Genomic DNA, 26,645 nt, shown 5'->3' with positions numbered 1-26,645 from the left:
AGAGACTTTCACTTTCACTTAATGCAAAGGACAGATTCAACACACAATCAAGGATGTGGGCCTCACTGGTACCTCATCAATAAGAATGGCAATATTTTACAAAGATGCAAGAATGCATTTACTGTCTCACATAATCTTCACAATACTCCTCAACCTTGAGATGTACTTTTATTTTCAATATATGTAAAATGAAGTTTAGAGAGCTAAAGTAAAACTCTTACCAAGTCGCAGAGCTGGTAAAGGGCAGAGTCTGAACTTAAGCCAAAATTGGTTGGCTCCAAAACTGATTTTTGTTCAAAAATGTAACGTGGAGAATCCCTTATTGGAAGCCCCTTATGATGTTAAAGGTTGCTTGCAGTTCTAATTTTGCACAACTTCTAAAGAGAAAAAGAAGTTTCTCTTGTACATCTTACTTACCTTGAATTAGCAGCCCCATTAGTGGCTGGGAGGTAGTTTAGAATATTCTCAGTGTTTTTCCTACTCTCCAGATGTGGATCCAAGCATTACATGTAGTGGCTCAAAGGGACAACCATTTTTTGGATAGTAAGTAATGCTGCTTCCATTTATTTTACTACTGGAATCTCTGCTATAGAGAACAAGAGGATTTCAAAAATGTCCAGGATAGATAAAAGTTTTAAAGATACTTGCAAAATGGGTATTATTTGTTCATAAAACCTGAATTTACACTTCTTTTCATTAGTTTAGATTTTTAGTCTCTAGTTATTAGGTTATGTACTTACTGCAAAAGTAAATATTTATTTTAGTTCTATATAATGCTGAGTTCAATCTTGCCACTAATTTATTTCAACAGATATCCAATGACCCCTAAGTTGAACTCTACAACTGCCAATGCACATTATGGACCAGATGAACATTTGACATTTCACACAGCATGCATCATTTAATTATGGAAAGCTTATGTAATGACAAACTTTTATATCAGTTCAGTCACTCAGTTGTGTCCGACTCTTTGCGACCCCATGAACTGCAGCATGCCAGGCTTCCCTGTCCATCACCAACTGCTGGAGTCTACCCAAACCTATGTCCATTGAGTCGGTGATGCCATCCAACCATCTCATCCTCTGTCATCCCCTTCTCCTCCTGCCCTCAATCTTTCCCAGCATCAGGGTCTTTTCAAATGAGTCAGCTCTTCGCATCAGGTGGCCAAAGTATTGGAGTTTCAGCTTCAACATCAGTCCTTCCAATGAACTTTTATATAGTGCATTATTTAACAAGAATGCATGTAGGAATGAACTCATTTTACAGATGGAGAAAAAAGACTCAGAGAGGTTAGTGACTTGTCTAAGTTCAAGCTCCTAGTAAGTGGCAGAGTTAGCACCTGGAAATACTCTGAGGGTGCATGACTATAATAAGCTTCCTAACACTGGGATGATGTGTTATCATTTATTAGAAAGAGAACCAAAGCATACTAAGTAAAGACTAGTAATTAGGGGCAACAAATCCTTGGCTCTAGGAATACCAACTGCATCACTTCTTATAAGAACTCAAGATCTGAGTTAGAAGGGAGTGACTAAAGGAAATTGTAAGGAAGCTATATGAAAGGGATATTGTACCACAATGAGAACACTGAGCTGAGAGATGGAAGCCAGTGGAAATTCAACCATAAAACAGGAAGTTGCCCAGAATGGATGACTCAGTTGGGTTGCCTTGTCCTTACCCCAACAGAAAAATATCCTCTAGTTCTGCCCTAGGTGGCTGACCAGCTGTTACATCCAGGTGCTCCCATGCCTTCTGGCTTCTGGCTGATTCTACCAATGGGGACCCTTGGCAGAGATGGGAGGGATGTGCTGTGCTGTGCTTAGTCACTCAGTCGTGTCCAACTCTTTGGGACCCCATGGACTGTAGTCCGCCAAGCTCCTCTGTCCATTGGGGATTCTCCAAGCAAGAATACTGAAGTGGGTTGCCATGCCCTTCTCCAGGGGATCTTCCCAACCCAGGAACTGAACCCAGGTCTCCCGCATTGCAGGCAGATTCTTTACCATCTGAGCCACCAGGAAAGCCCAAGAATACTGGAGTGAGTAGCCAATCTCTTCTCCAGGGGAACTTCCTGACCCAGGAACCGAACCAGGGTCTCCTGCACTTCCTGACCCAGGAACCGAACCAGGGTCTCCTGCACTGCAGGTGTATTCTTTATCCGCTGAGCTACCAGGGAAGTCTGATGGGAGGGACATGGGGATATAAGGCTAAGGCTTATCCTTGGCTCTCCTCCTGTGAGGATTCCAAAGGTCACTGCTCCTCTTAAAGGCTCCTGCTTACAGAAATTCCCTGGTGGTCCAGTGGTTAGTACTTTGCTTTTTCACTGCAATGGGCCTGGGTTTGATCTCTGGTTGGGGAACTAAGACATGCTGTGTGATATGGCCAAATAAATAAGTAATAAATTTTTTAAAAGGGCTCCTGTTTTCTGTGACTCTCCCCCTCCACATGACATTATCCTTCAGGCCTGCATTTGTGTACCGGCCCTACCCTTGTTGTCCTCCTACCCACTGCCCACATCCGTGGTATTGGTACACCTGTAAATGAACTCTCTTTGCCTTATCCCAATTTAAATGCTTCTGGAAACTTGACTGATTCTAGAAGATTCTGGAAGATTCCTCCCAGCTGTCATTCTGCACATGATCATTTGTGAACTAACTTGGCTTGCCTGTTCTTCTTTCTCCAAAATTACAATTCTTGAATTCTTCAAGTTCAGAGAGCGTGCCAGTTATTAACAGAGGAAAGTGCTCTGCTTTCATTTCATTTTCCTGAAAGTGTAACTACTGTCCACAATCAAAAGTAAGACAGAAGTCAAAAGTAAGAAAGATAAGGGCACAGCTTTATTTCACTACAAGGCAGTAAGTACACTGTCATATCAAAAGTTCAGTACCAGCCATCTTGCACCAAAGGTTCTTAAGGCAGCAACTGGCTATCGACCCCAGCTGCAAACACCCAGGTTGTGTGTGGCAGTTCTGAGACCATACACTTAAGGACTCTGGGGAATGCTGATTAAACACATAAGCCCTGAATTAAAGAACAGTCAGGCTGAACTCAAAACAAAACACAGGACATAAACAACACAGATCTCCCAATAAAGAAGTGCAATGCATCCTCTTATAAACCAAGAACAAAAAAAACCAAGAAACAACCACAAATGCAAAATCTCCCAAATAAGTTTTCCAATGTATTACAAAAGGAAAAAAGTATATATATATATATATGTATGTATATATATATATAAAATAAAAAAGTTTGACAATACTAGTGCATAGTCAATTACCTAACACCGAGTTTCTTTTCTCTCCCTCCCAAGCACTACTGCCCTTCTGATACTAGCAGCATGTCTACAGGCTAAGTCCATAGCAGCAAAACACATTTTTTTTCATTTGGCATGTACAAAATTAAATTACTGAATAAAAATATAATTTTTTATAAAACTATTTCATACAGTAATAATTTTTAAAGCAAGCTAACAACAAAAAAAAAACCCTCATAAAATGGTTTGGTACAATAAACGTACCTCCAATGTTATTGACCATAAATGAGCATTTACAATATTGATTACTTATTCCACGGGGTGAAGCCAACATTTATAGTAATGCATTGTGTTTAGTGATTGAGAAAAGTGAAATATTGGAGTACCTTTTTTTGTGTTAAATTTCAAAAACCTCATCACAGAAAAAATACTGGTCTGTTGGATCCTCTTTAAATACAGATAAATCATTTTATGTTTTTTTAAACAATCTCCATTAAGACACTACCCACTGACTACAATCCATGACCTAATAATTTAGGTAAAACTGTTAAACTTATTAATTTTTTAAAAAAATCCGTTTAGTTGGGTGAAATCTCATATGATTGCACCCACCTAAATGCACTTGGTGCTGCTCTCAACTGTTGTACCACAACAAAAATAGGCTCTTCTCCCATTCATGAAAAGTATCATGTAGAGGAATGCTATATCCCAAGTCAACTTGAAGTGTTCTGAAAACCATAATGCTTGTCTGCAAACGTCTCACATGACCAGAGTCCGGGTTGAGAAGGCATTCACATATTTCCGAGGCTGACCGGAAGCTGTCATCTGATCGTCTGTCTTCCCACAGGATGCAGATTCCCAGGCACCGCTACAAGGCTAACAGGGGTGGGGAGAGAGAGGGTAAGGGCGAGGTCAGACCGGGAAGCACATGCTTTAGCCCGCGGATGGACTCCCAACCCCACCTGGCCCAGCAGAAACAAATGCTGACCTCCAGATAGCAAGTGGGAGACACGTGGGAGCCTTTGTCAGATAAAATCTTCACTCTGACAACCAGGAATTCGGCATTCTTAAGTGATATTAATTATCAGAAACTGTTTGTCGTGAAGAGAGAAAACCCACTCCAAGCAGTATGATAAGATCCAGCTGTACCTTCATGTTTGAGTGCTTTTTGTCCATTAGCAGATTTTACAGACTTGGAGACAGGAATGAGTGCAGTCCCTCACATACCTAAGGTGAGCTGTGGGCATTTCCTCTTTGAGCAAACTGGTGAGTGCTTGAGCTGCCCACTGAAGAAGCTCCCATAGGTGCTGGAATCGATCAATACTTACTAAACATAGTACATATTTTTAATCAAGTTAATTATATTTAAATTTAGTTATGAACATTTAAATGTATCAACTAAAATGGATATTGATCAATTAAATACCAATTAATTAATTAATATCTATTTATTAGAATAGCTTACTTTTTAAAGATGCATTGAAAGATACAGGATGGAACTAATATCTCACAGGCAGCATCCGGATCCAGATTCTTCACACACATGATCTCATTTACACAGCACAGCCACCCTGGCTGGGGGTTCATTCTCTCTTTAATTGAGCAGGAAATGGAGACTCAGAAAGTGCAGATAACTTGCCCAAAGCCAATTTATGGGGAAGTCATGGAATGGTTTTGAACCTGTGTCTGTCCTCTGCCTAGCCCCAGCTCCTACGTGCCCTCCATGTGTGCATGTTCAGTCATGTCTGACTCTTTTTGACCCCATGGACTATAGCCCACAGGGGTCCTCTATCCATGAGACTTTTCTAGCAAGAATACTGTAGTGGATTGCCATTTCCTACTCCAGAGGATCTTTCCGACCTAGGGATCTAACCCCGGTCTAATGCGTCTCCTGCATCCTAGGCAGATTCTTTACCACTGAGCCACCAGGGAAGCCACCTGCCCTCCATGTTGCTTCAAACCAAAATATGTAATATTTGTACAAGGCCCCTGCTCTTTAGAGCATTAAGTTCACCCTACTTAGCTCCCAAGAGTATTGAAGATACCTCAATATGAAGTATTGAATATAAACGAACAGGATTTAAAACATAGATAAGGGTGGGTCACCAAGAAATGTGGAAAAAATAAACAATACAAAGATGAGGTGAGATTTGGATTCAAAATACTTGCCATGAACTATAATGTACCAACAAGATGTAAATCTCAAAACTAACTCTGAGCTCTCTAGCAGTCAATGCAAAAAGGGAAACAGAAACACAAGCAGTTGTAAGATTTGCTGTCCATAAGCTCAAAAGTAAGTCAGTGGTTTAGAAAAAGCACAGCTATTCCTAGTATTTATATCCAAGTGGGATGTTTCTCATGGACAGAAGAATAATAAGAAAAGAAAGGCCTCTGCTCTTTAGAGCATCAAGTGTCCCTCAGGACAGTGGTCCCTAACCTTTTTGGCACCAGGGATCGGTTTCATGGAAGACAATTTTTCCATGGACCAAGGGCAGGGGGATGGTTTTGGGATAATTCAAGCACATTACATGTACTGTGCACTTTACTTCTATTATTATTACAATAGCTCCACCTCAGATCATCAAGCACGAGATCCTGGAGGTAGAGACTCCTGCTTAAGAGACAAAATGAACACCTGACACCGGTGAAGTGATGACAGGCAGATGAAAGGTTTGTGGTGCCACAGCCAGATGAAGAGGAGATAGGATGCCAAGGAACAGCCAGGGCTATGATCTAGGCAAAGGGCATGAACAGGCAGGATTGAGATCGACAGGTGGTAAGGAGGGTAACCCAGGTGGCAAAATAACATGAAAGAGTCAGGAAGCTGCAATTTGTACACTGCTTGTGGGAGGGACTGGGAGACAGAGAGGAAGGAATAAGTGGATTAAACATGAGTACCACTCATGTTTCTAAGTATTTTGCATGTATCATCTCATTTAATTCTCAGAAACACCTGTGGATTAGGTATGGCTCATTACATCTGTTTTACAGAGCAGGCAGTTTTACAGGAAGAGAGAACTTAGGCAATATCCTTAAAGTCATCCAGCTAAGAAGTGATGAAGTAGGAATGCGAATCCAGGCTCTAATGAGTATAAGATGCTGCTTCGTTTAGAGTTCTTATGAGTGGGAATTGTGTGGTCCGGTCAGCAGGGCCTTAGGATGCAGGAAGAAACACTGAGATGAGGTGTTAAAAGTCATCAGACTATTTAACAGAGAGGTAGGATAATTCTGAATGAATACGGTGTTTGTATGGTGATGGGACTTCTTTGCCTAGTGTCTGGAACAAAGTTTCAGTGACATAAGATTTACAGTGCCATATTTCTAACTTGTAAATTTTCACAGGACACAAACTAGATTTCCCAGTTTCTGCCCAATCTGTTGTGCCATCTCACTGCCAACGTAGAGGCACCATCCAAGTTTACACGTTTACTGTCAAGGCTCAGAGGCTGAATACATAACTTGAAATACTACATAAGCAAGATTGATTATCATAATATTTTCCTGGAACTATGAATCAGAAAACGGCAGGACAAAGATGACATCTGTTCTGGGCTGACTTCTGCCACTGAGTCACATTTAATGTTTTCTAAATAAAATCACCACGGTAATTTAAGCATTCTATATACAGTTCTGAATAAATGGTGTTTCTGTAGTTTGACTCATTGGAAAAGACCCTGATGCTAGGAAAGACTGAAGGCAAAAGAAGGGGGCAACAGAGGATGAGATGGTTAGACAGCATCACTGATTCAATGGACATGAATTTGTGCAAACTCCAGGAGACAGTGAAGGACAGAGGAGCCTGGTGTTCTGCAGTCAATGGGGTTGTAAAGAGTCGGACATGACTTGGCGACTAAACAACGACGAACTCTAGTTTGAAGGAAGTGGATGAAATATACATATCTCTCTGGTGTAAATCTGTCCATTCAAATCCCATATTTTAGTTTAGTTGATTGCTCACATGTTGTTGCTAACATTTTTCAGTGCAGCACTGGAACACCAAATTGACACAAGAAACCCAATTAACAAAATAAAATTTAATGGAATCATTGTAATTATTGAGCTTGTGTTTGTAGTGGCACACATAGAACATATATGATAATGTGACATATAACAACAATATGACATCATAACATATGACAATGTGACATACAATAACAATATGACATATAATAACTACCATTTGAGAGTGAATAATTAAAGATGATGGCTGTCCACCATGAGCACCATGCAGGGCTTAGAATCAATGATGTACACAGAACAAAGTACATTGATAATAAAATCAGATGACTGAAGAAGATGCAGAATATTTTAATATACTAATCTTATATGTAAACATAAAATAAAGATAAACACAAAACTCAAAAATGTATGTTTTGAAAGAATACAGACAAACAAATGAGAGGGAAAGGAGAATAAAAGTGAAAATGGAGGTAAAAGTGAGGAGCAAGGAAGAAAGGATTGTTTATATTTTTCTCTAGTTAAAAATTTTTCTACTTAGCTGTGCTTCAATTAATACAGAATAAGTTTCTATATTAAATGAAATTAAGTATCTCAAAGTACCATATTAAAAGAATCTTATGCTTGCTTTTGGACTTTCCAGGTTGGCTGCGTGGTAAAGAATCTGCCTGCCAATGCAGGAGACATGGGTTCAATCCTTGGGTTGGGAAGATCCCCTGGAGATGGAAATGGCAATCCACTGCAGTAATTCTTGCCTGGGAAATCCAGTGTACAGAAAAGCCTGGCAAGCTACAGTCCATGGGGTGGCAAAGAGTTGGATATGACTTAGCAACTAAATAACAACATGCTTGTTTTTGCAATGTCTCTTAGCAAAAGTCAAGTTCTGACCCTTGACAATATGACACTTAATTCAGAATTCCCAATGTCTGTTCAGGAGAATCTAATACAATTATCACCCCCTAGTATATTTTCAACTTGAACGTTGTGTTTTGCTGGATCTCCCAGATGGCTCATCATTTTATTCATGTTTGGCTCTTCCTCCAGGACCAGATATTTAAAACAAGATCAATACAAAGAATGTACCCTATATTTTAAATTAATTTTTTGAAAAAAATTCAGTCAGCCCTTCCCAAGTAGAGGTGAAATTATGAAGAAATAAATCAAGTTAACTGAAATATCCAAATTTCAGAAAGCAGAGCATTTCAGGGGCACCTAAGTCCTGAGGCTCATAGCCGAGAGCAGACAAGATGACTTGGAACACCTAAATCTCCCAGTGTAGACAGACACCAGGACACAGTACCCACCGTGTGCAAGAAAAACAGACCAGAACAAAAAGGCATGCATAGAGTGGACAGCTCCTTTTCTGCATCGTGAAAGTATAAAGCTAATACTTTTTACAACCATGAATGGAAAAACTGGTCAGAGCAGTCACATACCTACTTCACAAAAGCAAAGTAAGAGCAGAAGGTCAAATACTGGGTAAGAAAAGAAATGTTGAAGTCCACCAGCCAAAAAGGCCGCTGCCTCTTCTTGCAATTTCTTTCTCCCTCCTTACCTTGAAGCCTTGGGGTCCTAGGCCAACTTTTCAAGCAGACAGAATAGTTTTGACAAAGAAAGATTAAATGTCTTCATGCTAGAAGGATTTTTTTTTTTAATACTGTCAAATAGATCCTTGTGAATCCTCCTTATTCCCTCTCCTTAAATGTTAGTTTCACTTACACTAAAGAATTGGTAAGAATTTCTGCACATGAATCATTGTTAAATGACTAACCCATGGTGCTGTTGCAGACATGTCACTCTACCCTAATTCATTTCAATGTTAATAATCCTGCCACACATCCTCCTCCTATTGCCCGCGAGTCATTTTACTTATCCACGATGTACCTTTGATCGCCCCTGGGCAGAGATGAACTGTAAACAGACTGTCAGAGCTCTAACTGGGATATCCTGCTGAAGCACTTTAAATAAATACTCTGATCCTCGGCAGAAAACAGAAGAAATCAAATGAGATAAAACCATGTCCACAGGTGATTTTCTGTCGGAATTAGATTATCTTCGTATTTTTCACTAAGAATATGAATGGTTTTTTTTCATCATGCTGAACAAGAACCACTATTGTTGTGACATTCATAGAGTAACTTCACACAATAACTGCTGATATCAACAGCCTTGGCAGGGTATGTGCTGTACAATTTACAGAGTTCATAAGAAACTTGTGTAAGTCATAAAAGAATGATTTTGTAAAACCAAAGCACTTAGGAGATGGTTTTACATTTCTCTGTTTCATTTTTTAAAATAATAGCAGACATAGATGGTGTCCAAAAGACTTAAGAATTATTTGATTATTCCACTTAATCTATCCATAGAAAAGACTTTTAAAGTGAAAGTCGCTCAGTAGTATCCGACTCTTTGCAACTCCATGGACTATACAGTCCACGGAATTCTCTAGGCCAGAATATTGGAGTGGGTAGCCTTTCCTTCTCCAGGGGATCTTCCCAGCCCAAGGATTGAACCCAGGTCTTCTGCCTTGCAGGAGGATTCTTTACCAACTGAGCTATCGTGGAAGCCCCAGAACTAAAATTCTAACAATCAGAACTCATTCTCAAAGAGGCATCTTTTAAAACGTATTCGTTATAAGAGATGACGTAGAAATCTTTAGCTGTATCTTGAAAGTCAAGAATAAACCTAAGACGAAGGGTCACTGAGGTAAGGTTAGTTGTTATCAAACTTCTCCTATGCATAAATGCTTCACAAAACAATCAAATGAGCCCAACTTCAGGACTGATAACTTTTCATAGAAAAGAGCCCTAAAAGTTAAGGGATCAAAGGTGCAGATGGTGCTAGAGGGTGCCCCATCCACTAGTGCTTCCACATGCCACCCAGACCTAAGTTAACAATTACTACGAAGAATGGTCTTTCTCCAAACATGGAGTTTGTCCCCAGTGTCTCTAGGGAGCTTTTAATCTTATTAGTTGATAGATTTCCCAACAGTTTTAATCACACAATCTCAGGTGTCACAATTTTTTGGAAGAAAATCCCCTTCCTTAGTAACATATTGGTTTTAACTATTAAGATTAAAGAAATGCCAATTAAAGCAATTATACCTTTGTTGGCCCAAGGAAAATCCAATATCACAGTGTTTACCAAACCCAACCAAACAAAAAGTATCCAGGTCTTGCACTCTCTGGGGTAGGGCATTCTGAATTTGAGCTCAACTTGCCTTACTCACTCATTTAGCCTTTCCAGTTCATCCCAAAACTATACATGGCAAAGTTATTTTATAAGATATATTGAAAGCAGGCTGCTGAAATATTACTAACAGCTATATGAAACCTTGCCCGGGCAAGTGGAAAAAAAGTGACCCAAGGGAGAACTAAGTGAACACAGAGGTATCCAGGGAAGCAGGTCAACAATAGCATACCAACACTAAGAAAAGCCCGGAAAGATCTATGTCACATGGAGACGGACTGTTTCTATGTCTGTTGACATGCCAACACAGGCAGCAGAAAAATAGAGAAGACCAGTAAATCAGTTGTTTGATCTCCATAATACCGAAGAGATCTGACTACTTTTCAGAAATCAGTTGAATCAGCAATCTCTTTTGGTGACCCACTGACACAGTTCTGTCAGAGTGGAAGAAGGAATGAGAAAGAACATGTGAGAGGAAATAATACACCTCAATGCAAGTGGACCTGGCTGTTGGTGAAGCCTCCTTGCGTACGTTTCTAAGGATAAGGACTATCTAAAACAGGTACCACCAATGTGCACTAGCAAGTGTGCTGTCATTTTGAAAGTAATATTATATCCATTTGATCTTCACAGCAACCCTCTATGATAAATGGAGGACAAACTATAGTCCCCAGTGTACAGATGAGCATTTTCGTTTGAAGAAGTTAATGAATTAAAAACATGCAATTAGAAATTGGTGAAGTCTGGATTAGAACCCAGGTACCTGTTGTGTGCATGCTAGCGTATTACACTTCTTAGCCATGCCGATCAAGCAAAAAGGGTTTGCCTCATTGTTTAAAAAATTCATAAACAATTCATATAAAGTTAGGAGCAATCCAAAGCACATGGAACTGGAAAAGTGAGTTTCAGCTGCTTGCAATAATACTGTAAGATTCTTTGATGCTGTGCAAATGTGTTTAAGTATTAATAGCTTGAGAAATTTACTTAAATTAAACTCACTTTTAAAAAAGTAAGATGAAGACAAGCCAAGTCAGGAAATTAAAATTTAAGGCTGTCACTCTGTGGTTACAAAAAAGAGGAAAGAGAGTGAGTAAAAAGCATATGAACACATCTTTTACATTTGGGTTTTAAACAGGAATAAAAGAAAATTATAATTTAGGAGAAAAATACACAAGTTCAGAGGCTTTTAACTTAAGTGTAGTTTCAGATCTACTAATGAAAATGTCTACCTTAGGAAATGTTTATTGGCATAACGTGTTTATTTCAAAATGTAAAGCAAATCAAAAGCACAGGCAATTCTTTTCTCCTTACTGAGGGAGTCCTCTGCATGGTGCATGTGTGTCTGTGTGTGCGTGTCTGTCTGTCTGTCTGTCTGTCTGCCAGCCTTGGGCTCTTTCAGAGTAACTTTCAAACAGCAGGATCCAGAAGGGTTCCACAGTGAACCTGCCTTTCCCATCCCAAACTGCAAGTTTTCTAAGCTGAATATCTATTTCCTCATTTGTGATCATTTTATAAGCTTCTAGACTCCATTCTCTACCACCATACAACATGGAGAAAATGGCACAATGATTTGAAAATCTCACATATTCTGAGCTATCTGAAAGACACAAATATCAAAAAAAAATCTCAGAACATTTTTATTATGAGTCCTGTCCCTGTTTTTAAAGTTAAGGCAACTAAAAAATAAAAGAAGAAATCCAACTATACTATTATGCAGCTGCTGCAAATTCCTTTAAAAAAAAGATCAAGCATAAATAATTTCAAAAACAAATATAACACTGTTTGTGCATAATGGCTTATACTTGCTTCTAAACATTATAGCTTATGGACTAGGGGATACATGCAAAGCTCAAGCTATTAAAATTATTTGCTTCTCAGTGACAACCCACATAACACATGGGCATACCTAGCAGCCTAAGTTTGGTCTCTACATACCATTTCCCACTAAAAGATCACAGCACCTTGGGGAAATGGCTGGTTCCAAGCAGAGAGGAAGGAAATGTAGCTATTACATGTATTCATGTATAAGCAGGGCTTCCCAGGTGGCGCTAGTGGTAAAGAACCCTCCTGCCAATGCAAGAGACATAAGAGACACAGGTTCAATCCCTAGGTCAGGAATATCCCCTGGAAGAGGGCCTTGCAACCCACTCCAGTATTCTTGCCTGGAGAATCCCACAGACAGAGGAGCCTGGCAGGTTACAGTCCATGAGGTCACAAAGAGTCGGACATGGCTGAAGTGACTTAGCCCACATGCACACACATATGTATAAGCATATGCATTTTTGCATGTGCATTAGAATCTGAACTATAAAATCCCAATATTTGGGGCCTCAAAACAATAACTGCTCTGTTTAAAGTGTTGTGGGTGTAATTAAGCCAGGGATCATTAACAATGAAATGACAGAACACACAATTGCACTGTTAGTGTAGTCTTCAATAAACTTTTCTTGTACCTAAGCAAATGTATTTAGTCAGTTAGATGGACAATCATTTGCAGTATTCAACTGACAAACATTTCATATTTTAGAAGTATCAGAATTTTAAAATATTTTAGGAGTCAAATTTAGTTGTTTTAATTAAATGCACTCTAACAAAATGCCTAGGTTGTTTGGATAAAATCCCATCTAACATTTGATATATTTATTAAATGTACAAATTATAAAATTTCTAGATTATATAAAGTACTCAAGTTGAATAGCCAGGTCATTTAACAAGCGCACAATATGTTCAACAGTACCATGCATGAAAAATCTGCCCAATTAGGTCAAATTGAATTATCAGTGGAAATATATGATAAATCATAATGGTTTTAACAAAAAGATTACCAAATTGCTTAAAAATCTATATAAATATTATTGAGTCAGGTTTATATGAAATATAGGCAATATATGCTTAAATATTTAGAATGACCTGATGCATTTTCTAATATTTATCACAAAAATTTGAAACATCATATATTTCTATGGTATTAGAAGCTAGGTTTCCATGACACAAAATGAAGGAGATACTTGGTAGGTGCCGTTCACTCTTAAAATGAATTAGTTATCTATTATAGCAAGTTATTAAAATATATTTGAGTGGTGTACATCAGTAAAACCATATAGCGTATGTGAAAGCATTGACTCCAAAATCAGCTTGTGGTGTCAATTATTTAGGTGGGTGGAGTTGACAACTGTTACCTTCACCATTTGATGTATGTAGGTGGCTTAATCTCAATATACAATGATAGAATCTGAAGAGTACCAAATATGACTCATTGATATGCTAGAAAATACAGATTAATAAAAACAGAGCTACTACTTAATACTGAGCTTCAAGGATGAGGAATATTGGGTTGGCCAAGAAGTTTGCTTATAAGATATTATGGAAAAACCTGAATAAACCTTTTGGCCAACCCAATATTTTCAGTAAATAAAATACAATGATAATAAAATTCCATATTATTTTTTTAATTAAATAGCATTTAAGGTAAGAATTAGCCAACCTATTTTTATAAACACTGATACTGTTGCCAAATTTTATATAATACATATTTGATATCTGTACGGTGTTTGGTTCAATATGTTTTATATTTGCATAAAAGTTTAGATTTAGGTTTTGCTGAACACTATCTGGTTAGGCCAAAAGCTTTAGGATTTAGTTTTAGGGAAAGAACCAGGGGTTTTTAACTTCATAATGATAACTGTCCCTAAATATATTTACATGTTGCAATTTAGCACTTAGAATGCACTTTTTCTTACTACTATAAATATAAGTCAGATTCTAGCCTAGGTTACAAAATTACATAAAACAGCTTAATTAATGCACTAATAGCACTAGCCAAATGCTATCCTCTGGAAACCCAGGGCCAAAAACTTCAGGGAGGAAGAAGGCAAGAAAAACAAACAAACAAAAAAAAGCATTTTCATTTTGGATCTAGGAGCAGCTCCAGGTAAAGTTTTGTAATGGGTGACCTTTGCATTCTTCTAATCTCCTTTCTGGGTTCCCCCTTATGCAGAGTTTGTTCTTTTCCTCATCTCCCAATTCTGTGCCATATTCTGAGTCTTCTTCACACTTCTACCCAGGCCTGATCTACTCAGGAAAGACTCTGGATCCCCTCAAGGACTGTCTTTCCCTAGCCCACACTCCAGTCAATGGTCACCTTTCATCAAAGCAGTTGGATCAGACAGAAGCCACAAGGAAAGCGATCTGATGGAATTAAGACACAAAGTGTGTCTACAGCCCTTCCAGCTATATCTGCATTTCTTAAAAATAATGCTAAGAATCACAAATGCTTTAAGAGGGTGGGGATTTAAGATTCTCATAATTTGGAGAGTGCAGGCCTACCGCAGTGACAAGAAAGCCCATCCAGGAACAGGACACTCTTTCAGATCACACCATCTCATAAGGTACCTTCCCTCACAGGACAAATATGACTTTTCACTTCCGAATCCAGGTTCTCTATATGCTCCAGGGTTTATGGTTTTTCCCTCAGTGTGACAAGGGGGGGATGAAGGGGAGGGCTCTGCAGGTGGCTGGGTATTGTGTTATTTAATATTGGGAACCACTGTAAATGATTTAAGGGAGCAAATTTGCATTCTTATTTACATTGGGTTCAGGATTAATTTGGAATTTGTTGTATTTCATCAACATACATCTACTTCAGAAAAAGGGAAATCTCTTTTGATATTAAGACCCGAGAGCAGATGTTCAACTAGAGATTAGCCACATAACACTGACAGTTGACCTTCTCATTCTGATAGTCAAATATGTTGTAATTCTTTCCTGGCTATCTAATTTCAAACTTCATTGAAAATCTAAACAAGGTCTGAGCTTCGATGGCTTAGTGAGGGAACAGAAAAAGTAAAAATTTTGAAACTAAAAGTAAACTATACCAATGATTTAATAAAACCTTTAAAAGCAGAAGAAAGAGATACTGTTGCATGTGATTAACAGTCTTAGTCTCAGTCACAGTAAGAAATGCTTCACTTCATCGTTCTTTGGAAGCTTATTCTAAAAAAAAAATCTTCAGGGAGTCTCACATGAGTGGCAGCAAGGGATCTTACAAGTCTTTTAGACATTGGGGATTATTTAAAAGCATCACTCCACTAAGTCTAAAATTAAAAAAAAAGTTTTATAGTGAATGACTTTTTAGATACCAATGCTGGGACAGTAATTACCTGCAAGGGACTTGCCAGGGACCTGTTTTTAGGTACCGTAAATGCTTTGAGAACATTGTCTTCATCTTCTGATACTGGCGTCATTAAAACGGAACTTGTAAGAATATTCTAAGGGGAAAGAGAATAATTTGAAATTGAAGTGAGGTAGGATAATAGGGGACTGACAGAATTCTAACACTTGAAAGAGTAGATTACTATGAGTTGACACACATTAGCAGGAAAAAAATGCAGGTATCTGCCAGAAATTCTCTGCCCAATGAGCTAAATGGAGAACTCAACTCTGCACCAACCCTAATCCCACTGGGGCAAACATCACTAAAACAAAAAGCTCCGAGGTTCCACACAGTTCCAGGAATGAGGCAGGGCACTCAAAAACATCTGCCAAATGAGTTAATAAAGACACATCTTTAAAATGAACGATTTACTAAGCTCTGGTGAGAGAACTGTTCATTTCATATAATGGTAAGAAATCTTTTCGAGTTACAGATTAATGGTAGTATAGTTTAAAGGTGAAAAGAATGGAATTTAGAACCAAAGGTCTAACCCAGAACCACCACTTATAAGCTATACAATCTTGAACAAGTGACTAAGCCTTCCCATGCCTCAGTTTCCCTACTAGTATAATGGAAGTGACAATGTTACCAACCTTGTAGGGTACTTGTGAGGGTTAGATAGCTGAGTTAATGCATCTAAAGCTCTGAGAATATTAACCACCACTTTGTACACACTGAATAAATATTAGCAATTGCTATTACCTCCGATTCTTTGTAAGAGAAAAGGGTAATCATTCACAAATTACAAACTTTTAAAATAATGGTTAACTAAGAGGAAAACAAAAAAGGAAAACAAAACAACTACCAAGCTGTGAAAAGACACAGAAGACATTTAAGAGCATGTTCCTAAGTGAAAGAAGCTAGCCAGGAAGCTTCATACTGTATGATTCCAACTATATAATATTATGCAAGATGCAAAACTATAGAGACTAAAAAGATCAGTGGGTGCCAGAAGTTGAGGGGGAAGGAAGGATAACTAGACAGAACACGGAAGACCTTCAGGGCTGTGAAACTACCCTCTATTATACTATAATGGTGGATAAATGTCAGTATAAATTTGTCCAAATACATAGAATGTATAACACCAAGAGCGAACTCTAAGGTAAACTTTGGGTTTAGGGTGACGATGTGTCAATGTGGGCTCCTCAGCTGTAACAAATGTAACCCCCTGGTGGGTGATGTTGCTAAGGGGGAGGCTGTTCCTATGTGAGGGTGAGGATACATGGAAAATCTCTGTATCTTTTGCTCACCTTTGCTACTAACTTAAGACTGCTCTGAAAAATAGTCTGTTTTTTAAAAAATGGTTGTAACCAAAGCAATGCAACATTGTGTATGATAAAGGGCATTTACTACAGACACTATGATTAGCACTATGCCAGATACAAAGAGTCGGACAGGACTGAGCATGCATGCACACACTCAGATGCTACATAAAACCAAACAGGAGACAACTTACCAAGGAAGAAATACAGGTATCCCCTGCTATTCAAAAGTTCACTTCACACCATTTCACTTTGATGAAAGTCCTACATTAGTACTTATTTTCATGAATGGCTAACCAATAGAAATCCAAAGAGAATTTTTGCTTTTGTTTTGCAGCCAACTATTATAGAGGCAGCACATACCCTGAACAGTTAGAATGGCATCACCAAGTTCCTTCCCCAGGCAGTACACCCAGCATCTCAGCATCAAGTGCCACAGTTTAGAACTGGTATGGGCATCTTCATCTCAATTTATTTATTTTTATTCATTTTTTACTGAAGCATAGTTGCTTTAAAATATTATATTAGTTTCTGGTATACAACATGTACAACACTAGATATTTTTATACATCATACACAGTTATTATAAAATACTATCTTTCTTGTGCTACACATTGAAAGCGAAAAATGAAAGTGTTAGTCACTCAGTCATGTCCGACTCTTAGTGACCCCGTGGACTGTAGCCCGCCAGGCTCCTCTGTCCATGGGATTCTCCAGGTGCTATACATTATATCCCTGTAATATTTCTTTATAACTGGGAGTCTGTACCTCTTAAACCTCTTCACCTATTTCATCCTTCCCCCCACCCCTTTTCCCCCTGGCATCCACTAGCTTGTACTCTGTATCTGTGAGTCTGTTTCTATTTGTTTCTTTGTTTTGTTTTCTAAAATTCGATTTATTTTTTGCACCTGTTAGTAAGATAAGTCCTAAGGTAAACTACTTCTTTGCTTTATGGTGGCTCAGTGGTGAAGAATCCGCATGCCATGCAAGAGACCTGGGTTCAGTCCCTGGGTTGGGAAGATCCCTTGGAGAAGGAAATGGCAACCCACTCCAGTATTCTTGGCTGGGAAATCCCATGGATAGAGGAGCCTGGCGGACCAAAGTCCATGTGGTCACCAGAGTCAGACATGACTTTGTGACTAAACCATCACCAAAGGTTTCACAGGAATGCTCTACGTTCAGATAGTAGGAGAAACTTGTACTACTTTTAGAAGAAAAATAAGTAAATTAAAAGATAATGTAAAAATTAGCATTGTTTTCACGGAAATATGTATTTACATGCCCTAGACTTTTCAAGTGGCCAGGACTCTCAACTCATGAGTGAATACACAACAAACAAGTCTGCAGTAGAACAGAATCTATTTCCAACACATGAACAAAATCTCACTGTATAGTCAACATTAACGATCATAAGAAAATCATCATGTGAGAGAATATTGAGAAGTATGATGCACGAAAGAGTGCCGAAACCACAATGGCCCCACATGCCACACACAGAATTCTGTGAGCCACCAGCATCTTATAACGTGGGTGTGTACTTACTGGCACGTCTGCCACAGGCGATGCCTGTGTGAACAGCTGAGTGTTCAGACTGTCCCCTTCCCAGTGGCTTGAGCAGAAGAAGTTTCCTGCTTTATCAGTTGGAGATTCCACCTAAAAGCAAACAGGAAGTGCTTTGTTATTTCTAGAGCTAGAACTTCCCAAGAAACAGTTACACTCAAGAGTCAATTTCTGTAAGATGAATAAAGTCTGAGGATCTAATGGGGAACATGGTGACTATAGCTGATAATACAATATTGTATAGTTGAAATCTGCTAAGAGAGTAGAACTTAAATGTTATCGCTAGAAATAAGGTAAATATGTGAGGTAATAGATATGTTAATTAACTCAATGGGGGAGAATCCTTTCACAAAGTACATGTATATCAAAACATCACATTGTACACGTTAAATGTCTTATAATTTTATCTGTCAATTATATCTCAGTAAAGCTGAAGAAAAAGTCAATCTCTGGCCAGTCTCTCAACCTCTTATCCTTACATGAAAATAAATTCAAAAGGCCTGGTATCTAACCTGCTGGAAATGCTTCTTGACACCAGGCTAAAACTTTGATCTTAGCAAGTTAGATTCCCTTTCTTTTACTCTATGAATTAAAGAAACCATTATTTTATTAGTTTCAATTCTCCATGATATCCAACAATTAAACATCTATGTATCAGTCAGTCATCTATCCATCTTTATATCAGTGATTTTAAAAAGTACAATACAGAGCTGCTTCCTTCTCTTTCCTTTATCCTTTCTAGCATCTTTTCTCTTCAAACAGGAAGGAAATAGAAGTGGCTTGGCTTCCCAATTACAAGGTGGCATGCATATGCTGCCAAGCCTGGCAGTACCTCTTAACAGCATCTTATACGAAAATATTGTTATGAAACATGGTGTTACACAGTGCCCACGCCAGACAAATCAAGCTGCCCACAAGGAACAAAGGCAGCAGGGTTGTTCTTTTCAAAGGATCCCATGTTTACCTCTTGTTTGATCTTCTTCAGTAAAGGTTGTCCATTTTCTTGAAACTCAGCAACAATCCCAGATTCATCAGATTCCTGTTTGATCACATCCTGTAGGTCTTCTACTAGATGAGATGGTGTCTGAGGCTGAAGGAAAGATTGCGTACATTTGCATCAGAGGAAATTTTCCATCTGTATTAATAAGCCAACTAAACCCAAGAAATTTACTAGAACTTACTAGCATCTTCAGGGGACCATATTTAATTTCTTGAGCTGTGAGTGCATGTTTGAATGGTGTAGGAGTTCTTGGAGAGCTTTCTAGAATTGATCTTTTGATAGCTGGAGTTTTGAAGCTTTAAAAAGAAAACAAGAATTGGTTCAATATGAAAGATCATATGTCCCTTATGTTTCTCTACCTATTAAATGTAATATTCTTCTACTAAATACAATAAACTCTTATTGATATAGAATAGAGTATGCTGATGGATCATGTATGTATTATTAAGGAAAAGACAATATGTCTATCATATATTTCCAAATATTTCCAAATACCATAACCCAAAACTGAGAGAATTAAAATATTTCTTATCTTTCTTTAATCATTCTGAAAATACATGTAGTGACTCTAAGCATTTAAAATGAGCGTAAGCATTATGAAGATCTGATGTCATTTACAAATCAACTTTATCTATTCATTTTTTATCTATCCACAACAGAAAACATGCTAACCTTTGAAAACTAAAAGGTTTTTAAAACTGTTTTTAAAATGTATTTATGGTATCAGAAATAATAAAATTGCATTTTTAAAAGGTTTATTATAATTCATATTGATGTTCTCTGGCATTTCTTTGAACTGGTTAAGCCTTTATTGAATATAAACAATGGCTTAATCATTCCTTGACTTTTAATCATATACTTTTCCTGGGGATGGCAAAACAGGTCCAATCTATAGATAAATTTCAGAAAGAAAAAATAAGATTTAAAAATATAAACTAAGTAAAGACCCATACTCATTTTTATTCCAAAGTTGATAATTAGAAAGGATGTTGAAAATCTTGTTTTCAATGAAAAAGACTTACTGAACAAACAGAAAAATTGAATGGAAAGGTTATATTAAACCTTCCTCTAGATATATAGGAAATTGTGACGTGAACTACAAAAGATAGTTTATTCTCCCCCACTTCCACCTCTAGGTAGCTCTGACATGCCCAAGACAGACATATTCAATGTGGAAATACACATGATTATGTACATAAAAGTGGATCAGTAAAATTATACACATATAAGTAGATCAGACACTTGGGGACTATTTTCTATTAATTAACTGTAAGTAAACAAAATAAATAATTTTTTTCTTGAAACAAGGACTTACATAGTATTTTCCTTTTGAATTTTCACAGTCTGGTCTCTATGAAATGGAGTTGTAACAGTCAATTTGTGACCATTTAGTGGGGTGGAAGTTAAAGAAGGCATTTCCAAGTCTAAGTTTTCATGGTTATTGGAAGTGTTTAAGAACTAAATACGAGAAGAAAGAAAAAAATACTTAAGTTAAACAGTGATTCTTTACTCAGCCCAATTTAAAAATCGATGTTAACAAGTAGGTATGTTTTACTGACCCACTATACGAAATAATGATGTTAACAAGCACATAGTGTTTTATTTCAATTTAGCACCCAAGATTTGGAATATGATTTCCAAGAAATGAAATCTAGGGTCAATGCTGAAAAACTTGCAAAATCCTAAGAAAACATTCTCAATAAATGACACTTGTCATTAAAGAGAATGATATGCACTTTTATTAATGTTAAAAGTGTTGAAGTGACTTCTTTTGGAAAGTAATCATTGCTTTTCTTTCATACTTCTTTTTCTCTTTAGTCATCTAGGAAACATCATCGTATAAAACTGACATTATGTGGAAAATTTTAATAACCTGTATCTCTCAAAACACTGATGTTCTGGGAAAGTAATAGGTGTTCCTCAAATGGTTTCAAGGTAAAACAAATTTGGGAAACATATTGTAATCTCTTGGAAATTCACAATGCACATTAGGGTATTAAAAACTTTGAGAGATCCTGCAGTAAAGAAACTGCCTTAATTTTGTTCAATTCAGTGTTTCCCAAACTTATATACCTGTATATTTAGGTATTTTTCTGGAATATCACTAAAGTCTTACAGAACTAATATACTCCAGAACAGAATTTGGAACATACAAGTGAAAAAATAAGATCGGTTTTTTAGTGGGCATATCATTTGCTCACACTTAGAGTTGTTCTTAAAACAGACTCAACAGACATAACTGGAAAAATGTTTTAAAGTGCCAAATTAAGTTCAAATGTTTACATAATTAAGGAACACAATCTTTGATAAGAATTATAATTTCTAAGCCTTAAAAGTCTATATGAAACAAGAACATTCATTGGCCAAAAAAATGTGCTAATAAACTATTATGGCATGACTCAGAAGAGCCAATGTTGAGAAAGTGAAATTAAAACGTACGTTATTTTTCTTAAGCATTTGTTCCTCATTTTCTTCCAAAATTTTTTCACTTAAAGATGGATTGGAAACTTTAAATTGTCTAGTTGCCCTTCAAATGTTATCTAAGCATTTGGTCCCCTCCTCCCCTGGGTCAGTGAATCATGTAATAATAAGTGAACAAAGAGACAGAAAATCTGTTAAAGCTTTTAAAGGGAGGGAAGGGATGGGAGACAAAGAAGAAATAGAAATGTTAAACTCCAGTGTGGAAGTAAATAAATGCACATCCCATGCAACTAACCATCTTTCAAATCACCAGAAAGTCAGAGAGAGAATTATGACCAAATCATCAGTCTACAGACAGTTTAAACTCTTAAACAGCTAGAGGCAAAAATGGAACGAAATCAGTGAAGACAACAGTAATTAGTCATTTGTTCCAAGGGATTAGTTTCTAGATTATTAAGGCTCAGGTGTCTGTTGAAAATTAGTAACAGCTGTGCAGAAATTGTGCTCTACCTGCGAAGGGGAGAATGGTAGGCTTTTGACAGGGGAACGCTTGGGAGTTGAACTGCTGACGTCAGCAAGTATCAAGGAACTAGAGCGTCCAGTGGCTATGGGGCTGGCCTGGCCCCACTTTTTTCGAAGGATGACCCGTGGAATTGTGCTGGGCCTCGCAGGAGGGAAGGGCTTGGGCAGGTCAAATGAACCCTCACTCAACTTGCGTCTGTTCGCCCTCGTGCTAGGCTCTCCTGCAGGTCTATTCACACTGCCCTCTCTCTGCTGAAGCTGGAGGGCTTTGCCTGCATCGTGTTGGCTAGGTGAAAAATCTGCTTCTTCAAAGTATTCAAAACTGCTGAGATCACCCCACGATGAAGCATCCTGAAACAATGTGGGAGGCACAGAACTTTGAGACAGTGTGTGCATGGTGTGTGCCATCACCTGAAACACAGCACTGAGAAAGATGCTGAATGCAAAGAAAACACCTGGCCTCCTTGCTAGACTTCCTGTGAAACAGCCTGGAGAGTGAAACAGTTGTTCTGGCACAGGGCATGGTGTGTCTCCCATGCTGCCTCAAGGCTGGCCCCGTGCGCTGCAGGAAGCTCCCCGTACTCTATCATTTGCATGCAGTTCAAAGCAAAAAGAAAACCTCTTGGGTGGCACATCTTGGCAATGTTCATCCTCTGACTGATGGGGATGCAGTAAATGCTTTTTAATCAACTGGGAAACAAAGGAAATGAATTGTCAGCTTTTCTGATGCTGAATTCAAGTTTGTTTCACCAGAGATGGTTTGTGTCAGTGAACCAGTTGGGACCAGTAATCAATAATCAATGTTTTGCGGAGAAAGCCATGTACCACCAATGAACTTATGACCACTTCAAATACATTGGAAGATTGCTTTAAGTTCTAAGTGAACGTAATTCTTAATGAGCTATCCAAAAGCAAAGCACAGTTCTAGGAAAACACAAAGGAGTAAACAAAGTTAAAAAAAAAAAAAGTTTAAAATAATTCAAATATTCCTATAGCCCAAGCTCTACTTAAAGGTCACTGACTTTACTATTTTTATAAATATGCATTTTGAAGGAAATGCATGAAAATCTACCGTTTATGTGGGTAGCCTAAGAAATCAGATAATGAAGAAACACATGGAAAATTAAAGTCACACTCATACATTTACACTACTATAAGCTAGTAACACAATATTCACTACAGAAAATGGCCATGATTTGAGAAGTGGGTTTCCTAATTCCTCTTCCCAAAACATTAACTTGCCTTAAAAATTCTACTTACAGAATCTATAAATTGAAGTGTTTCTGCAAATTCTATGAGGTTCTTAACATTGTCCAGGATGGTGGTGCCTTGGTGGACGATCATGCACCTGGCAGGAGAGGCACTTTCTTCAGGTAGGGAGCCGGGATCCGCTGGCAGAGATGGAGTGGAGTGGTGCTCTTCCAAACAGGAAACAGGTGCACTGTCTCCATGAGGTCTGGTGTGGTCGGCAATGGTGGTGCTGTGCCACCCGGGGTAGCTGCATGTGTGGTTCTGTGTCTAAGGAGGGGGATGGGGGAGTGAAAAAAGAGCGGGGAGAAGAAAGGGAGAAGGAACTTAGCAATGAAGTTGCATAAGGTATCAGATGCTGTTAGAGGAAAGATAAAAGCCATTGCATCATCCAGAACTTGCGCCTATGAAACAGTTGTCAAGATGTTTCCTTTTATCAATGCAAGACCCCGCTTTTTAGTAGTGGTATAGCCTGTCATCTATGGGATGACCTTCATTGTCATCATTTTGTTAAAATTGCAAACAGATGGACTCTGTTACAAGGAACAACTCTCACATGGTATGTCTTAAAAATCTACTTGAACATAATTTCCAAAAGGACCATAAACGTTTGTTGTGAATTAAGTGGGCTATTCTCATCCTAACCTACACAAGGGCTGGAAGATTCAAGAGTTAGTTTCTTTTATCTGCGTATATTCTTGTGGCTTCTTTTAATGCTACAGATTGCACTGATGCAGTAAAGAGCTGCCAAATCAACGTGGTTACAAAAGCAGAAGAGCAAATTAACAGAAGTCTCCTTTCAGCATGACCACGCAACAGGAGAAATTGCAAAACATTAACTAAAGTTAAAAAGTGGTCGAACTATCAAAGGCACATAATCATTTTATTATTTAACCAAAAAGAAATCTACTCCTGAGGATACCTACTGGGTATTGTATCTTTTATTCTCTTTGTTGGTTAACTACATATGTTACAAAGTACAAGCTGCTTTCCCAGTTTGCCGTCCAGTCACTAGAAAAGATGTCAAAATTTAATAATGGTCCACACGGCTTTTATGCATGCAAACAAAAGAGGGTCACTTATTTATGGAGAGATTTGATATATACATTTTTCTACATGGATATACTGGGCATACATCAAATCACGTTTGAAGTGATAAATATGAAAATCTAGCTTAAGAAAAATAATAGAAATAAATCAAATGAATAGGCCCCAGACACACAGCTTTGTAAAAAAATATTGCAAATTTTCAGTTTTTTCTCTGCTACTCACTGAATTGATTATAGTCCTTCTGAAGAAAAAAAAATTGAGGAAGAGACTCACAAATGGATATTGAGTTTCTACAGCAACACAAAAGGACGACTTCCAAGTTAGTCAACACATATTGTGATACCGACTGCATTTTATTACAAGCAACCTTTAGTGTTTAAACATTGTTAGTGGATATATGGAGTCTTGATTAGTGTGATAGTTAGCAGATAAAGGAAAAGATATAGAAGAACACTGGGGTCAACGCATTATCCACCGCTCGGATCAAGCACGCAGTGACATCTTACTGGAAGTGCCTGCTGTCCTTTGAGTTCATTCTCAGTTGACATTAGAAGCAACTCTAACTCCTTTATTCGCTTTTCTTTCTCAGGGTCTTCATCATTATAGTGTCTCTGAAATGAAAGGTTAAGCAAGAAAAAAACACAAAGGCCTGGTTGGTAGCTGTAAATACAATGGTCATGGCCCACGGTTCACAAGGGGCCACACAGAACCTAAAGAACCCTGGCATGGAACCAACGCCAACCAAATCTGGCCACTATAGAAATCTCTGTGAATGTTACCCAGATGTAAGGGAGGGATGTGAAACGTGAGGCTCAAGGAGATGCTAACAGAGGGGTTGTTTCAACTTCTAACATCAGAGAACCAGAGATCCCGGTGCTAATTCAATCCGGAAGTGTAGACTGCTGGCCAGAACTCTGCCCATCTTTTCACTGTCCCCTATTTTTTTTTAACTTTAGTGGATCAGGTAGAAATAAGTGTTTGTATGAAAGCACCAGAGCTGTGCCTTGAGCAACTAATGAGCTTCTTTATGAAATGATCTTGCAGTGGGCTTACCTGAATAGCCGCAGCAGCTGGCTGAGGGACATTGACTATATTTACATGTAATGCTACAGGATATGGGACGTGACTGGAGACCTACATCAAAAATGCAAAACAAAGGCCGAGTCATTCATGGTTACACATGCTTCAGGGGACTTGTTGGCTTCCTCAAGTTTTACTCTAAGACTAAGGAAAAAAAAAGCACTTTTAATGATAAAATTCACATAGCAAAATAAATAAAATCCAACTCTAATTTGAAATTTTAGCCAAACATTTAATAATATTAAAGCAACATAGTGTAAAAAATTTTAAATGCTCATCAATTCTGACAGGAAGTATTCCTTAGAGAAAACCAGAAAGAAAAATATAATCTAAAATACATTCATGAGTGTATGAAAGAAGTTTTGATGCCAAAAATGGCTGGCACTAGCTGTTTATAAATAAAAATATTTTTCTGTGAATTATTATGAGTTTTAGTAAAGAGTACAGCAGCTCTTAGCATAGTTCATTCATCTGAGACTTTTTAGGAAAGCCTGCAGTCAAATTTACAGAATAGAGAAAGTAAAAACTATTTCGGAATATGTTTTGCATAGAATTTGCTTATGAGCTCTGAATTCTTGGATAAATTTCACCATCTATTATTGTTAATTTTAAGATTCAAGTCTTGCAATCTTGATTTCTTTCTCTTTATTCTTTTCCTACCCATTATGAAAATTTCTTTCCATAAATATAAATACCAAGAAATAAAGAAAGAATCACACTGATTCAAAGGAGAATAAAAAACATCAGATGTCAGTCATGAAACTGCTCTTGATTCTCAGTAAGAAGGTAAACTTACTGAATGAATAAATTAAGACCTTTCAGCTAGATCACTACCAGAGCTGAACTTATAATCATCTATTAAATTTCAGCGTCAAACTATTTCCCCTTTGAATG

At 37.9% G+C, this 26,645-nt stretch overlaps 1 protein-coding gene across 11 annotated transcripts in view; it reads right to left on the bottom strand.

The window, feature by feature from the left end:
• Positions 1–3,494: 3,494 nt before the first annotated feature.
• Positions 3,495–26,645, bottom strand: part of MYB (MYB proto-oncogene, transcription factor) — a 34,056-nt gene continuing 10,905 nt past the window's right edge. For 2 of the 11 annotated variants that reach the window (XM_081528708.1, XM_081528709.1), the window contains exons 7-15: positions 25,725–25,805; positions 25,178–25,282; positions 23,634–23,891; positions 22,362–22,724; positions 20,746–20,888; positions 19,612–19,726; positions 19,395–19,520; positions 18,413–18,523; positions 3,495–4,126 (exon numbers count right to left, since the gene is read on the bottom strand). In XM_081528708.1, the coding sequence (XP_081384834.1) occupies positions 4,010–4,126; positions 18,413–18,523; positions 19,395–19,520; positions 19,612–19,726; positions 20,746–20,888; positions 22,362–22,724; positions 23,634–23,891; positions 25,178–25,282; positions 25,725–25,805 (1,419 nt within the window). In that variant the 3' untranslated portion in view covers positions 3,495–4,009. Of the gene's footprint in view, positions 4,127–15,555; positions 15,664–18,412; positions 18,524–19,394; positions 19,521–19,611; positions 19,727–20,745; positions 20,889–22,361; positions 22,725–23,633; positions 23,892–25,177; positions 25,283–25,724; positions 25,806–26,645 lie in introns of all 11 variants that reach the window. The other 9 variants (XM_081528705.1, XM_081528707.1, XM_081528706.1 and 6 more) reach the window with 9 other exon arrangements.

This window comes from Giraffa tippelskirchi, chromosome 9 (assembly GCF_054371585.1).
Source record: "Giraffa tippelskirchi isolate mGirTip1 chromosome 9, T2T-mGirTip1v1.2.pri, whole genome shotgun sequence".
Lineage (NCBI taxonomy): Eukaryota > Metazoa > Chordata > Mammalia > Artiodactyla > Giraffidae > Giraffa > Giraffa tippelskirchi.
Note: the sequence above shows the minus strand (reverse complement) of the source record. Positions and strands in the feature narration are given on the sequence as shown.